Source organism: Antennarius striatus, chromosome 6, assembly GCF_040054535.1.
Source record: "Antennarius striatus isolate MH-2024 chromosome 6, ASM4005453v1, whole genome shotgun sequence".
NCBI lineage: Eukaryota > Metazoa > Chordata > Actinopteri > Lophiiformes > Antennariidae > Antennarius > Antennarius striatus.
In genome coordinates, this window is record NC_090781.1 from 21,312,924 (window position 1) to 21,330,083 (window position 17,160).

Below are 17,160 nucleotides of genomic sequence, written 5' to 3' on the forward strand. Positions count from 1 at the left end.
GCAATGAGGTCTCCTTTCCCTCCTTGTCTTTCTCAGTTATGTTAAGACTACATACAGGAGACAAGTGCAGCATGCTATGACCCTTAAGATAAATATTTAGGTTTGAAATCTGACAAACTGGCTGCATTCCAATGTCAAGAGAGCAGTACGCTCCTGACAAAAGGAGGCAATACTTTTCATCCTGAGAGGCAGAAATCGCCTGATGTCTCGCAGCGCCTGCCAGGTGTGACGGTTCTCAATTTCTGCATGGACTTCCTCCTCCTCTGTTTGAATCTCTGTCTACCGTCTCATTGCTGGCAGAGGAGGAAAAAATGTGTTTTGCTCTGGGTTTGGATGGGGGAATAAGCGGTCATAAGTGGTATCATAATGGTTTGGATTTTGTCCATTGTGCATTTGGAATATGCGGTGTCTGCTCCGACGTTTTTAAACCCTGTCCGGTGATCAAGTCTGCTCTGGATCATCAAGCCAGTCAGACCAAGGGAGCTCCAATGGGTGAAGTGCCTCCTGGGTAATCTCAGCATGCACTTTGCCAAAAACACTATGGACAAGTTCAGCAGGAGAGGACTGGTCTGATTGTGAGAGAATACAACCCAGTAGGGTTTGTGGTTTTGCTGTGTTTCATTAGTTGTATATTGTCATTGTCTCATAAATTCTAAAGCACAGCACTGACATTGACATCTGCAACTTTGTCCCAAATTTTATCTAAAAAAAAAAAAAAAGGGAAATTTTTAAAATACTTTCATGTAAATTACGTTTAACATTCCATAGGAAGAAGAACCCATCAGATCTGAATTTTGGAACCTCGTTGCTCGATTGCTGCTCCAATGCCAAACAGCTGTGCTTGTCGGGGCAGTGGGCCATGGCCCTGTATGTTTTCTATCTACAGTGGAATTTATATGAGCCTGCAGTTATAAACGCATGAATGGGCCCCAGTGTGCTGGTTCTGTTCTGACGTCACCTCATCATCGCACATGAGACACTCGTTAAAAGTGGGACACACCGTTGGCCCTGCATGCATTTGAAGAGGGACCAGTGTGGTGGTTTCAACCATCAGCGATGACTTGTCCATGTCACCGAAGAAATCTGGGACTCAGAATCAAGTCTCTACAGTAAAATTGAAGTTTTAAGCTCAGTAAATGATGCTGAGTGATATAATACACCACAGCCTGTTCAATAGATGAGTAAGGCCTATAACATAGCGCTACAAAAGTATTAAAATGTGTCCCAGCTTGATGTGATCATATTATATGTACAGTACATTAATGAATAGGTAATATCAGAAACACATGAAATCTTTGTTCACATATATTTTATAACATTTTGAAGTACATTAAGTACATTTTAGAAATAGAAGCTACAGTTTATAAAACCTTTCCAGCAGAAATCATTGATGGGCCAGCATCAGCCTTTTTTTTTTCCTCTAACAGACAAGTCTATTTTCTGTATAAAAAAAGGAATAAAAAAATAAAAACAAAAAAACAAAAAAAAAAGAATTCGCTACATTATTTTGTCCAACGCTACCTTTTTAAATTCCCATGAAAGCACCAGCTGTCTGCATCTCCTGTTCTTTATAAAATATAAATTATTGAAAAATATTCAAATGTTTGTGAACTAAATACAATAAAAATGATCTCATAACAAAAATACAGACACTATAAAATATACAAAAAACAACAACAGCATACAACACAGAAAAAGTTTTCCTTCTGAATCCATTCTGAGATATGCATACGTCACAAACTACAGGGGTGTATACATTTGCCCGACGAAGGTTCATTAACAGATGTGACCTGCAGTAGATTGTAATCTGTGATACTTAATGATAGTATATTTTCCTGACAAAATAATTTTCAAAGTACTAACATTTAGGTAACAGCATGTTTTCTTTAGTACATTAATCTCATGAAGCAAATCAAACTCATAACATGAATGTGAGGGTAGAAAAACATAACTTTTTCCTAGGAATAAAAATGATTCAAATTATTTTTAAAAATGCCATAAAGCCATTTCAAAATAAAACACCAACATCGGAAATTGAAACTAAAACAAAATGTTTTGAACATATAGAAAATGACGAGTACAGTGCAGCTCATTACTTTTCATTTAAGTTTTCCAGCTTGATGATGGCAGACAAGCCTTTAAAGCCAATTCCACACAGAACATAGACAGAATCTCTTTTCTACACTCGACAAAAGGTGTTTTCTTTGTCTGCGTGCTTTCGTGCATGTGGACAAACGATGAAAAACAAAAACGTGAGAGAGTTCTGGTCCCTGTCTTCCAACATTGTGGACAATACCCGCAGCACCGTGGCCAAAGACCTCACAGGGGTTTTGGTTATTATTCCTGCTTTGCCTCCTACTTATTTGTGTAATCCGGGTCTCGATAAAGCATTATGAAATACAATCTGTACAAATAGACATCTCAAAAGCTATTTTCATCCATATGGATAACATTCAGCCACTGTAAACAATAACATTGTATTCTATGATGATATTCCACTTTGGCATTTCCCAGTGTACAGCCACTGATCCCAATGTTGGGAAAAAAAAAACTGCTGCGAATTTGCTCAAATGTAACCAGTGAATTTGAGCAAACTGCACAAACATGGATGGAATCACACGAGTTACTCACCGCGAGGAGTGAAAATGAGCATAACTATAACACAGATTGAAAAATTGAATGTCGCTCATCCAGAATGTCTGTATTTCCGCTGCATCCAAATATTATGGAGGTGGGAAAAAAAAAACAAGGACACAACCCACTCAAAGCAACGTTCCGAACCTTTCCTGCATCATTTCTGTCAGATCTCACGAGTGATGATCACTCCTTTCAGTCACCTTCGTTTATCCCATGCCACTTCCATTTCTCTCACTTTTTTATTGTCTGTGCCTGACCCTTCTCTTGTTTTGCACCTTTACTCTATCCTTCATTCTTTTATACCGTATTACCACACGTACTGGTCACCAGAAGAAGAAAAATAAAGAAAAACTGGAACAGTCCGTGTGTAAAATCTCTCTCAGCTATGAGATTTATTTAATCATACAGACAGAAAGACGAGGGTTTTTCTAAAGCAACACCAACATGGACAGTGAACCGACAAATGTATGCATCTATCCTGCACGTTAAAGGACTGTTCTCACCAAGGACTCCTGAATTTCCCCACGTACGATTGTCTACAGTTTGCTAATACTGATGGCGTATGCAAAAAAAAAAAAAAAAAACGCACAAGTTTCAGTCACAATATGTGTCTCTGACAACGTCTCAATGATTTACGTAAAGATGACAGCTTCGCTTTCAAAAGCAACGGTTACTTTCAGTTGTCTATCTGTCAGACTCTTTTGGTATGAGTCACCTCTCCAGGTCCTCATACATTCAACAAAAAAAGAAAAAAAAATCTCTGGGGCCAGTGTCTCTAGTGTTGTCTGATAACGAATCAGCGCTTTTCAGTTCAAGGCTCCTGGAGGGGAAAAAAAACAGTTGAACTTGGCAGCTAATGTCTTGTTCCACTGCAAAACTGTCTTTGACAACAAAAGAAATACCATTTCCAATAGTTTACCTGGTAGGTTGACATCTTTTCTCCGCAAATAAAATAATACTGGCATAAGCATACGCTCCTCTACTAACGCTTAACCCGAGCCGAAAAGTCTCTTTTCCTAAAAAGAAGCGAACGGTGCTACGTACGTAAATATGACTTCCTTAATTTATTTTTCCTTTTTTCCATTTTGGCCTCTTTTTTGTTCACTGCAGGAACTTTCATCTTTTACTCAACGATGAAATTAATCATTTTTATGTTTTAGATTTTCTCAGCCATTGGTCCTTGGGTCTCCCCGCCACGCTACTGAAGCAGAGCTGAACCTGAACTCCACCAGATCTGCCTTGAACGACTACATAATGCCAGTACGTATCACACACACACTCACACTCGCACGCACACATCTCAAATGCAATAGGGTATGAATACAGGTGTTTGGCTTTGTGCCTTCCTAACACGGTCTGAGAGACAGAAGCTTGAAGTTGACAAAGACCACAGTTAGTCATTAAAAACATTTTTGGTCCCCAAAAAAACTTTTACCGATTCTATCAAACAGTTAAGACCACTTTACGAGCCGCAGTCCATGGGGCTCCTTAACTTTCGAGTCCACTTCCTTTTCTCTTTTTTCCTTTCACTCGTCTGCGTCTGGCTTTACGTCCAACATGGCGTGGAGTTCCTCAGGAGTGTAACCCAGCAGACTCTTTAAGTCACAGACAAAGCGGTAGACGTAGCGTTTCCCTGATGTCTTGTGGATGATGTTCTTATCATAGTAGTAGCGTAGGCCACGGCTCAGCTTCTCATAGTTCATTTTGGGCTTGTTTTTCCTCTTTCCCCACCGCCGAGCAACCTAAACCAACACAAGGGAGCAAATCTGTCAAGATGACTCATAAATGATTTAAAAAATAAAGAAAGAAAAAAAACCTTATTTCTGTAATATAATCATATTTTGAAATGAAGCCCAGCTGATGCGAAACCCGCCAGCTGAACCCGTTTCAAAAGATGGATGGCGCCAAACAAAGCATGCAAATGTTTTCTAACAAAGTCAGAAGACATCTTGTTCATCTGGCTAACTACTTAGGACCTCCCAGCACGTGCACCAGTGACCGGCGGGGTCGCGACCTCTCACCTCATCTGGGTCGGAGAGCTTGAATTCCCAGCCGTCGCCTGTCCAGCTGATGAAGGACTGGCAAGACTTGTCAGTCAGCAGCTCCAGGAGAAACTGCCACAGCTGGATGGGGCCGCTGCCTGCACAACATTTAGAGGAGAAGGTTATGAGTTCAATGCATTAAAAAAAAGCTTCATATAAAAATAAGCTTTCACAAAATAATGAACAATATATTCAACATGCTGTCAAAACGGTTCTGGGATAAGAAGAAGCTGATTAACTATAACAACAAGGTTTCGACAAAAACGGCAAGATGACATTCCCATGACGATGGGACACTGACATTTATGAGTTAGATTTAGTGATCTAGATCCTAAAAGTAATCAGTGCAATACAGTTTTTATTGACTAGCTATCAAACTAATAATGATACCAAACTGATTCCAAATTCCAAGGCTAGATTTTCATGGTGGATGAACCACATCGTGGTGGTGAAACTATCATGGGACTGTTTGTTTTGGGAGCACTAACATCAATGGGGAAACATCGCAACATAGAGAAAGTAGCAAATATTCATAGTGATTCCTGACTTATGTCTGAGGAGAGACAAAGCAAACCCTCTAATCTGGGTCACATTGAACTCCAGCAGTGGAACCAAATGTCCTCCTAAATACAACAACAGTCCCATTCATCAAGTATTCCCTTATTTGCCAGTTACTCTCTGTACGACGTGAATCCAGAGTCTGTGTCTGTGGATTCCTCACTGATGAAATCACAAGTTTAAAATTAGAGGGGCTGCCTTTACACTTTGGGAACACGTCTCTGAGACGTTCTTGTAGTGTGAGTGTGTGGCTAACAAGTCATTGAAGTCACATGTAATGTAATGGATTATAATTTCTATTTTTTTGCACAGATAAAAAGGAGTCATATAATTAATAAACTAAATTTCCACTGCTATAGCAACAGGTTCCTACACCTTGTGCAAAAAAAGGAGGGAAAGCAGAACAAAAACGCCGGTCTTGTCTCTGAACTACATTCACTGCACTTTGATCTTGTGGTTTTTCTGCATATACGCTCACCCACTTGCTTTTGAGGTTCTCATGTCGAAATCACACCTGCTGGTGCAACACACCGCCTCAGCAAAAGTGAAGCTGCGTAAAAAGCCACCACCTCAGAAAACCAAATGTACCCTCATGCAACACAAACAAAAAAGCCTTCAGGGAAACCGACGTGTGGACTGAACGCTTGAAACGATGCTTGTGAGATCTCTCCGCTCAGGCTAGTTTGGGAAGAAGGTGCATGATAACAGCCGCCACAGACTTTGGAAAATAAGCGCCAATGAAACACTGGGCCTCTTTCAGACAGAGCGCTTTAACTTGCATTCCAAACGTCTGCTACTGTAACAGCGAGCCCACATAAGGGCGATACAGTGCTCGTTTACCAACCCCCCGTGCTCTCATGCCAACGAGCAGGAGACCCGTCGACAAAAAAAAAAAAAAAAGTTTCCAAAAATATGTGCACAATGGGACTCATTGAATAAGCACAAAGTGTGGCAGAAGAAAGGGTGTGGTGGAGTCTCGCATTCACAGCAGCCTTATTATCTGACCCGTGGCACGACAAGTCGTATGCAGCTACAGCAAGAACGCTGGTGGCAGCGGTAATTTAGGGTTCATCTGCAGATTTAAATATAAAACACTTAAGATATCTAATAAAAACATCTTCCCTTGGAAAAGTAAAAAAAAAACAAAAACAACTTTGTGTTAAGTTGTGCAGTTTCAAGAAGGCTCTCCAGTCTCCCTTTCAAAATAAAGTTTCCACTGAAACAACAAAAAACTAACACTGGTTAAGAATGAGAAGACACAACTGTTTGCTATACCTATATTCATAATCAACAAATATTTATTGTCGACCTTTGTGTTCAGAAATTTTTTTCCCAAATATTTTAAGTTGGCTTCCTTTTAGGCTCACATTTAGATTAACCAATGTTTCCATGGAAACCATTAAAGACAAAGATCTGGTGAAACTAGAATTTGTGGTTTATGACATAACAATTATTACAGATGGACAAACTACATCCCTGCTTCCATGTTGGGGGTTAATACACAGGTGGAAGAAGCCAATATGACATTCTTGTTACCTTAAAAATGTATTTAAAACTGCAGACGTTCTGTGGAAGTCAGTGTGTCCGTTTGTGAGACGGGGAGACAAAGACTTACAGCTCTACACGGCTCGGTGCTACTGCAGATGGAGGTGTACATGACAAATCGTCACAGGAAACCCCAAAGACGATAACCGGAGCAGCACTTATCTATCTGCATTCTTATCGAGCACTCTGTCCTCACGACAAGTGTCACCCGTCACAACCTGCCACTGAGACAGGAAGCCGAGCAGAACAGAACAAGTCATCGCAAACATCGAGTAGGAATCTTTTACAGAAGAATCTCTCTTTCTTTTGAGGTTTGATTTTTTTTTTCTTTGGTTGAGGTGACTCTCTCTTTTTCTCTCTCTTGCTCTCAATTTTCATCCTCTATTTCTTAATCCACCCACAAGTACACACATGTATGCACAATTCAATTTTTTTTTTTTTTTGCTCCCATTTCTGAAGAACTCAGCTCTCCTTCCACGCTGCTCCTAATGACAGCTAAGACCAGCGCAGGCTGCTTGAAATTTTTCCTTTCAAGAAAATTTAAGTATTCTAGTATAATTTTTTTTCCATCTTGCCATTTTCCCATTGTGTAAGAGCTCAAAAGAAGTACTTTCCCAACAGTGAGAACACCCTACTATGCATTAGCTGAAAAATACTCTGAAGGCTTTCACATATGAGCTCTTTGGAGGCATCTGTAAGGCTATAAAAGGACTGACGCATGAAAAGAGTCTGAGAATGTCAGGAAGACATTTACATGCACTTCGGTCAGTTGTAGTAAATTATATAATATAAAGATCAGAACATCAAACTCCAAAAGCTGTAAGACTTTCCATCATTTCTGCATCAGCTTATGACTCTTATGTATTATGCTTTTCAGTTTTTTGGGTTGCTTCACTTCTCTAAAATTGGATAGAGAAAGCAACAAAACAAAATGGTTACAAAAGGGGCTTTCGGAGCTTATCTTACCCTTCATTATTTTATTACAAGTACATTAAAAATCTTTCCAACATCACTATGAATGAACGAGTCATTGTTCCAAGCCGCACAACACGATCGATTACAAATGAAGTCATGCAGAGCAACTTTGGGGCTGATATCTGATGTATGCATTTTAAAATCTGCTTGGATTTTCCCTTCTTGCAATGCTGGCAATGTCACAGCCTTGTGACTTTAATTTTAAAACAGAAAATTCCCAAACGCTTTGGGATTAAGTTCCCATTCAGTGTCAGTATGCTGGAACCGCAATGAATGTTGTGAAGACTTAAAAGTAAAAGCTCTACATTTGGTTGCAAAGGTTTATATGCTATTTCTTGTTCAGTGTATCCTTTGAAATGTTTTGTTCATGTCGTGATGCTTTGTTTAACATTAAGAGACAATTAAACAACAAAAGTTATGTTTTAGTTCCCTGTGTTCCAAGGTTCATGCATCAAATCAGCCTTTATAGCTCAGTGTTAACATGCATGTAAAAATAGAAACAGTCTCTTTTATCATGCACTAGAAAACATGACAGATGCTGAAATAGTGCATCTGCATTTGAAGACTGTGCAGATATCTCCAGATCTCACTGAGCCTGCAGAAGGTACGCTACGAGCACAAGATGAAGAGATAATTCCACTTTTGAGCAGGATGCAGGCCTAATGTCTGCATCTCATCAGTGTTACCATGACGATGGACAAAATATAGGTTGGCGACGGCGGAAAACGAATTTAAGTATGTATGATGATAAGTTAAGGCAGACCAATAGAGTGAGAGACAGATGAACAAGTAGGAGAAGAAAAGAAAAGAACGGAGTGAGGTGCGTTGTGTTTCCTGTAATATGTGTGATTCTGGTTGCCAACGTAAAAGGTGATGTTTTCTTCTTCAGTCTATAAAAACAGGGCATTAAGACGCCACCACATGTGGAAGTGCTGCAGAGCATAAACAAGCGTGTTGCAATTATACTGAATGTTAGCCCCAATAGCATGCTGCTAGGAATGAAAGCTGGCTTCCAGTGAAGAGTTTTATCGTTGATTAATCCGCCGATTGAATCATTTTGCTCAATGTTGAAAAAAATGTAAAACTATTCCTGTCTTAAACAGCTTCTTTTGTCTAAAAAAAAAAACCAAACAAACCAAAAACTAAAATAGTCCCTCTGTTTATGATGCCAGAACCAAAAATGATTTGAAATTATTACTTTTAATTTCCTCACTTGAAAAATGGCTGAAGGGATTGGGTTATTATCAAAACTGAAGGCAGCCAAATTGTCTTTCTGTTGACCAAGCAATAAAACAACGAGCCGTGACCATTTATTTTTTGAGTCACTAATGTTTTATAATGTATGGAAGTAAAAGTCAACAAACTGGATCTTACACACTCCAAATCTATGAAACATCAGAAATACAATACTATTAGATTACTGGCTAAATATTATTATCTTAATGGCTAGATGTGATTTTTATTGAATTCCACAAACACTCTCCACAACCTTTCAAAGAATGCAGGCTGATGCCGCTGCACTTTTTGAGCTAGCTAAACTTTGATTGTAAGACATCTCACCGGTGTATCCTGCCAGGGCCGCTGCTGGGATAACGGGTTTATCCTTACTGAGGTCCGAACGCTCCCTCACATAGTCTTTGAAAGTGCCCTTGGGCTTATGGCCATGCAAGGCGGTGGGGTAGTCCTCCGAGTCGAAGCTGTCGTACGACGGTACCCGCTGCAGGCTGCTGAATGAAGACTGGCTGCTCCACGACTGAGTCAATCGATCGCAGCTCTCAAAGCTCTCGATGCTCTCAAAGGAGTCCTGGCCACCGAGCTTACCTGGGTGGCAAGAGAGAAAACAGACACGGGAAATTTAGCAAGTCACATTTTATAAACCTTGACTCCTGCCTTATCTTTTCCTCTATTTGATGGAGGAGCAATATTTATAAGAGTGGCATAAACAGCACCTCTCCATTTCACAAATCATTTCCCTGTTACAACCACCAATTGGATTTGATTGTGAGTGGAGGACAATCACACAAATAGCCTTGTTATTTTTGACATGGGAAAGATAAAAGGCAGAGTCAATACCCAACCACACATAATGCCGCTCCTCGATTGATGTCGAAATCTCGAACCGCCCCAAATTGAAGCCACATGTGGATTATCAAAACACTTTCCCACGTTTGGAGAGCACCAACGCTCTCAAACTCTTGCTATGTGCCACGCATGGGGATCGGACCTCATGCCTCACAAGCAAACGCTTTAAGTGCTGGGAGGAAGAATCGGTTAGTGTACATGGTGCATAGTCATTTACACAGCTGGGAAACTGTGAGAAGAAAGCCCAGGCTTTAAGGTTCTAAACGTAAACCGTGCCGCTAATTCCTCTGTAAACTATCGCTGGGTGACAAAACAAGGCCGAGCATTCAGAAAAGCAAACGGTTTCATGAGAAAAACCCACGCCTTCAAACGGAGGATGACACCTTTGTGTCGTTACCCAGAAAGTCGAGTCGAGAGAAAAACGGTGTTTGTTTTACATAAAGGACAGGTGACAAGAGATCTGGTTGCGGCTTTGGTTCGTGTGTGGCTCTAACAAAAAAAGAAGGTACTTGTTTGCCACTTCTCAGGCTTATGACTCTAGTCGGCTTGAACCGCATGACTCTCTTCTCTTCTGCTGATACGGCACAACACATTTATGGTTGGTTCAACCCATTCAGAGGCACACAAACAACTGCACAAGCAGGTAATCGCAACTGAAATGCACCACTTTTCCTGAGTACTAGCATCTCTATGCTTCAGATCTACAGTGTGACCTCTCACCTCGGCTGAGGCGTCCCACGCACATGTTGTCGGGGGTTAGGACCTCCTGCTTGACGGCGAAGTAGTCCCCCTGCAGAGGGTTGAGAGGCGCGTCCCGGAGTATGACGGCGGGGTAATCGCTCTCGTACTTAAGCGTCAGCAGCTCCTCCGAACTGATGGGATGGAGCGTCTGATACGACTCCGTGATGAAGCCGGGCTCTGAGTATTCAGAAGGTGGGACGCACTGGGCATGCTCAACGCCGTAACCTGGAGATGCAAAGTGGAGATGAGTGGAGACAGAAAAACAGGAGTGAAAGAGAAAGATGAGCAGAATCCTTATCAGTCTTCTATCATTTTACTTCTAGCTACAGTATTTTTTTTAATATACTGGGATATACGACCACTAAATTCTTTTCTAATTACATATTTTTCTTATAAGCCATCTGTCACGAGTTCATCTGGTATTATATGCCGTTCACACGGAGTGATTGACTGTGACTCTGATGAGTACTTACTGACAAAGTAGTCTGAGGTATAACGTGATTCCTGGAAGTTGGAGCTCAGTCCATTGATGGGGTAATGCTTTGTATCCTCTTCATGAAAAATAGATAGAGAATGCGCGTCAGTGACCTCACCATTGATTTTCATGTATCATGTAACTGCATCCAGCATTATCAAAAATTAATGACCCCCGGCTAAATTGTGTCTTCCTGTTTGGTTCCGGTTACGACAGCGAATGCCGACAGTGTTTCTATATCGGTGCGAGATGCTTTTTTATCACACGCTACATGAGATAAAGTCTCTTAGCCTTGAGTCTTGTCTTAGTAAATAAGCATCTCGATACGACTGCAGAGCAACAGAGCGGCCTTACCTTTCTGAAGCATGTCCAGATGCTCCCAGAGGATGTCACCCACGAAGTCAGGCGCTAAATCCAGGAAGCGATCCTTCCCCATTGCACACAGGGTGGCTCCATTCATGCAGAATTTATCAAAGTCCACGTTCTTGAGACTGAACTCGTTGACAGTCCATGTTAGCCACTCGGCCACGTGGGTTTCTGTCCACTGTCTGGGATCTGAAGAGGAACGATTTATCAAACCTGCATTAGTTGAATTTATGTTGAAGTCATTCTGACATGTGACAAAAATGCAATTTTTTATTGAATCACCAGATCACCACCATACCATTGAGTCTAAAACAAACGGGTGTAAACAGTCGTCATGCTGACAAACTATAGTCTGTAGACAATTTGCAAAGTTGTATGATTGCAGATGCAAACTGGAAAGTTCTGTTGTCTCCAAAGGGCCCAAAGAAGCTCTGTGGTCAGACCTCTATTTAAGGAGATAGCTCATTATTTTACTGTCTGTCTCTGTTTGCTGCAGTCAGTCAGTCTGCCTGGAGGGAAACATACTGTATGCAACAGAAGGGCGCTGCAGGAAAGACTGAGCGTCTCCTGGTTTCAGTGCATCCTCCACTGAATGATGTGAAGCAGACTGTCAGACTGTGAAGTTTGACACACTGGGATCATTTTGAGGGATAAAATGAAGTAAAAAATCTCTTACCTTTGGGAATACCCAGCCGCTGCTGCTCCTTTGTGAAGCCGCTGAAGGTGGCCTTAAGAGCCTGGGACATCATCTCTTTACTTCCTGGAGTTAGCAGGGGGACATCACCACACTCTGGATCTGAATGGCAAAAACACACTGATTATGATATTATCTATTTAATCGGGGATTGTTATTACAAAAATGTTCAAATTATAAACTGTTAAAATGATAATTGAATATCCGAGCGACAGCAACCCGTCCCAAATTGAATTTCGTCCCAATGAAGCTCAATGAGAGGAAAATTGAATCGAGACAGAGAGGGTTGGACAGAGAGACACGTGAATGTGGTTTAGTTAGACACACGCAAACACACACACACACACACACACACACAAACTTAATGAACACAGTTGCATCCGACCGTGTTCAACAACATGGCTCAACAATTACATCCCGTCTAGACAGACACCCTCTCCATATCAGATCATATCTATTTAAAAAGACTTCTCCAGTCAGAGCTGTTTAGAAAATGAGGTAACACTGCTGGCACTATTTTTACACAATGATACATGTTTCTTGGCAGACTTGTAATCAGAACGGATTCTATTTTTCCCCTTGATAAATATTACCGAGTATAGAGAATCATATTTTTTGCATGATTTGCACTATATTTCCTGGTATTTTAAGTGGGGTCTAGAGGCAAAGCCCACTCATCTGGCACTAATGTGAAAAAACAAGCACAACTTTATTTGCAGATACTACAAACATAAACTCCCTTCTACCCACACATTCTGGGTGGGATCGCAATGCCCGGTGCCCATTCCTGACACCGTGACCCCCTGTTAGCTCTCCTACCATGTCACCCCTACACAGTGGGCCTACTGTCACCACCGAGGATAGGGTCAAACATTCTGAGAGGTCAAGGGTCAAGAGATGAGGTGATGATGTCACCATGGCTACCAGCGAGTAGCTGGAGGAGCCGGGGGTGGGCTATCTTGAGGGTCTCGGTCGCACACTGGACTCACTGTTCTCCGTTCACAGCCAGTGGGCACCCGGTCCAGAACAGAGCCCCCTTTGATGGCTTTAAACAGCGACTGATGAGTCGCTCTCATCTAATTAGATTGACCAGGCTGCAGAAGTGGATGAGGCGAAGCAAGGACGATGGGGGGGGGGGACAGACCCCCTGGCTACTAGCCTCTAGCTGCAAAAGACTAATCTTGCCAAACATTCAGTAAATGACTTGTAAAAAGACAAAAAGGCTCTACAGACTCCAGATTAACCGACTTGCCTCCATCATTTAACGTGCAAACTGCCCACACTCATTTACACTACAAAGACAGACAAGTGTTGAGCTCTGTTCGAAGGCAGCTTCACATTAGCTTACTTAATTAGCTTTGAGGTTTTAGTTCATGAGGCGAAAATTCAACAGTAACAAGTGAATTCACTGGAAATAATATTCACAAAACAAAAAAACCAAAAAAAACCAAAGCAATCTATGTCTGATCTGTGGTGTGTCTTTCTCTTTAGCTCATCTCCATTGCATCCAATTAAGATATTAAAAACAAAAAAAACCCCAAAAAGGCTTAAAGGCACACTGGTGATGAGGTAAAACGTCACTTTTCTGACAGCACCAGCATTTGTTGAACCCAGATGTTCTGGCATCTCCTCTGGCTGGTGGTTTCATCTGCCAGCAGGACGCTGGGGCAGCATACAGTTCATGGTTGTTTTCACCACTCGCTGACGTCTCGACCTCGTCTGGAATGCGCAGCAGCTGTCCCTCCTTCGCCCATGTAACCAATGTCTGTCTGGCTGTTTGTAAAATTAGGCCTCCCAGTTTCTTTTTTGTCTCCAGCGCCTTTTTTTTTTTTTTTTTTCCCCTGCCCCCTTTTTTTGAAATCTCACAACAAACCCGAGACAGAAGACAGACAAGAGCTCCTTGCTTCTCTGTGTGATTAAATTGTCTATGATAATACATCACTCCCTGTTACACTGGTGAACAAACAGAATGTTATCCATTCAAGTCAGGAATAAAAAGTGAGGGAGAAGATCTGAGAATAAACACTGCTGTACAGCTGGCAGGTACCTCAGCAGACTTCACTTAAATAATTGTCAGATGCATCTCACGCATCAAAATAAGCCAAGTAGTAGATGAGACCTGAAAATGCTGTTTTTGTGTACGAGTTTACCCTGACAGCAAGGTTGTCTGAGCCTCTAATGAGCTCATTTTTCTTTCAAGCGGTATCGCCAGCCCAAAAAACGTTGCAAATGGCTGCAAACTGAGATGGGACCGGGGCTCAGACGGACTTTGATGTGAAGGCAAGGGGCGAAATGTGGCAGTCTATTTAAGTTGGATCGAGTGGGGTTTGTCTGCATTTTCAAACCATTTATGTCCCTCCCTCAGTCGCTTTTATCAACCCAGCCTCAGCCCACACATATTTTAACCCCCTTAAGCCCTAAATCCTCCTTCAAAGACACTCAACACCATCATGCATGAGAACTACCATTCTCTTATGAGAGAAATATATGTACTATAATTAAAATGTCAATTTTTGCAATTGCTGTGCTCATTTTTCCTGTTAAAATAGTTTAAAAATTAGTAAGGGTCTTTTTTTGCTGGCAAGCAGTAATCCAAAACACAATTTCATTGTGGAACACTACAGTTTATAAGTTCTGGGCTGCTAGATGACAAAGATAATATCTAATTTCCAGGGTGTGTTTGCATTACTCGGTGGAATTCCGCTTGGAAAAATTAAAAAATATGAAGCAGAGAACACAGCAATGCTGAAAGGATACCAAAAACCTAGAAGTGCATTGACAGCAGAGCAGTCTCCATGGTGAATGAACCCTATGAAAGTTTTCTATGACACAGCTAATGTAAAATGTTGCATCCATTAGCCAGACAGGCGAGCTTGGATCGAGATGATCTCTAGTCAATGATGAAGTCCTGATAGGATTTCAATGCCTGTGAGTCCCATTAGATACAGAATGGTGCATATGCACAGGGAGTTAGAGCATCCACAAGTCATCACTTTCCACATTAGACGGTATGGGTCTGTCCGCAAAATGAGTCCCATCCACTTAGCTCACGAAATGTGGGCGTGGGCATAAATCACAGGCAACATGATTGCCTTCAGATCTCGCTAACGAGAAGAAAAGCAGCGTCTGGAGTGAAAAGTCTTAAATGAAACCAATTTCTTCTAATGATGCGGAAGGAATAATAAGTCAAGCCATTCAAATAATCGATGATGAAGAGTAGCTGATGTCGGGTCTGGGTGTACAGTAAAGAGGTATTGATCAGCCACTCCCCTCCATCCATGAATATGAGTAATGGACAGGCAGCAAAGTGCGACGGCCTTGTTTTCCCAGAGGGATCGTCACTGACAGACGGCGCACCTTGACCACCCTGCCCTTGTGACCAAGCACAAGCCCAACCTTAGTTACCGTGGGCCTGTTAACCCGATTCACACACAAACATACACAAACAAACACACACAAATGAAATTAGCAGCCTGAGTCGTCTGTGCACCAGAGCGTGGGCATGAAATTGCAATTGGGGCCAAAAGTGTATGGGGTTTAGAAGAGGCAGGGCTAGGCAGAACAGGACGAGGCTGGGAAAGAACGCAAGGGGAGCATCAGGGGTGGGTGAGGGGTGACTGGGGAGGGAAGGTATGAATCACACGGCTGTAATATGAGCCCATCACAGGACAAGAGGACTGCGGGTGGGCACAGTGGAGGAGAGAGTGAGAGAGAGAGAGACAAATGAGTGAATGGGAGGTCTCAGAAAGCTCCCTCTCTTCTCTTCCGTGACATCACAGTGGGATCGGTGCCATCTCCCAGCCTCTGGCGGAGACTCGGTTCATTCATAAAGCCTGGACTCCTGCCTCCACACGGAATGATGCAACGATACGGCACAACATAAGCAGAGGAGGCGACCAGACACATCAAGAAAAGGACAATACGCTTTCTATAGTGTCTCTGAGCTATAAATATTCTCTAACCCATGAATGGGTGTGGGTCAGCTGCAAAAAAAAAAAAAAAGATGGCATCTAATAGGCTATTCACAGCAGGACCTTTTAAAATCGAAATATATTAAGATCAAATAGTCACTTATTTAACTTGCTGTCAAGGCAAATCTCCCTCCCCATGCTCACCTGCAGATGAATGTACAGTGGGCTTTTTGAAAATCAGCAAAATAGTCAATTTCCTGTGGCTAAGTTGCCACTTCCTGTGGGAAGCGAGGTGAGTTGTGGGTTCAGGTGAGGGTCACACATTTTAGAGCCACCGTTCCTAAATATCCCAGCATGCATAAGGGCAAATATCAGTGGGATCATGGCACAGCGGAAGAAAAAAAACATTGGAAGCCATGGCGACTTGCCAAAGGGCTTAGAATCGGCTCTTTAAGACAGACCAGAATACCCACAGTGGACCAGAGGTGACGGTGGTATCTGAGGGAGCCTTTGATGGAGATCTGTATCTGGACTCCTGGTCTGAGAATGCAGGGGTCATAAACCCGACTAACATGAAGAGGGCCATTCAGCGCCGCGGGGTGATAAAGTGGCGGCTGGAGCGAGAGAAGGCCGGGGTGGCGGTCTAGTCTTGAGAGGGCAGCTTGTTCAGCCGGCCACGCCGCTGTTTAGATTTCCATTTCAATACCAGAGTTCAGGAATAGATGTGTAGGCCTGGCTCGAGTCACAGCGAGGAAGGCCGACCGGGCATAGTCCGAGCCTGCTATAATGCAGGACAGTGTTAACCTAAATCCCACCATCATTGACAACAGTGCTGAAACACTAGTTTTATTCTTGGGTCCATACCGCTGGTTTCTGGCTGCCCTCTTGAAGCACAAGCCTGTGGTGGTGTAAAGCAGCTGTGTGGGATGAGGCCACTACTGCTGACATCTGTCTTTGGCCATGAAACTGGAGTTGTCCAGGATCATCACCACCAGACATACCGGCTACTGAACCAGACCCTAAGTGAGACTAATACCCCATGGCTGCCTTGCTGTCTTTCTTTCGTCCACTCCCTCCATCTCTGAAATCATATTAGCTTATGATGTGAAAGTGCATTAACTCTACTGTTTGTGC

General features: G+C 42.3%; 1 protein-coding gene across 3 annotated transcripts in view; it reads right to left on the minus strand.

Moving 5' to 3' along the window:
- Positions 1-1,292: 1,292 nt before the first annotated feature.
- ets1 (v-ets avian erythroblastosis virus E26 oncogene homolog 1) overlaps positions 1,293-17,160 on the minus strand; it is a 35,222-nt gene continuing 19,354 nt past the window's right edge. For all 3 annotated transcript variants that reach the window (XM_068316973.1, XM_068316974.1, XM_068316975.1), the window contains 7 exons: positions 12,098-12,217; positions 11,410-11,610; positions 11,054-11,131; positions 10,560-10,805; positions 9,318-9,578; positions 4,659-4,777; positions 1,293-4,379 (listed from right to left, as the gene is read on the minus strand). In XM_068316973.1, coding sequence (XP_068173074.1) covers positions 4,164-4,379; positions 4,659-4,777; positions 9,318-9,578; positions 10,560-10,805; positions 11,054-11,131; positions 11,410-11,610; positions 12,098-12,217 — 1,241 coding nt within the window. In that variant the 3' untranslated portion in view covers positions 1,293-4,163. The remainder of the gene's footprint in view (positions 4,380-4,658; positions 4,778-9,317; positions 9,579-10,559; positions 10,806-11,053; positions 11,132-11,409; positions 11,611-12,097; positions 12,218-17,160) is intronic.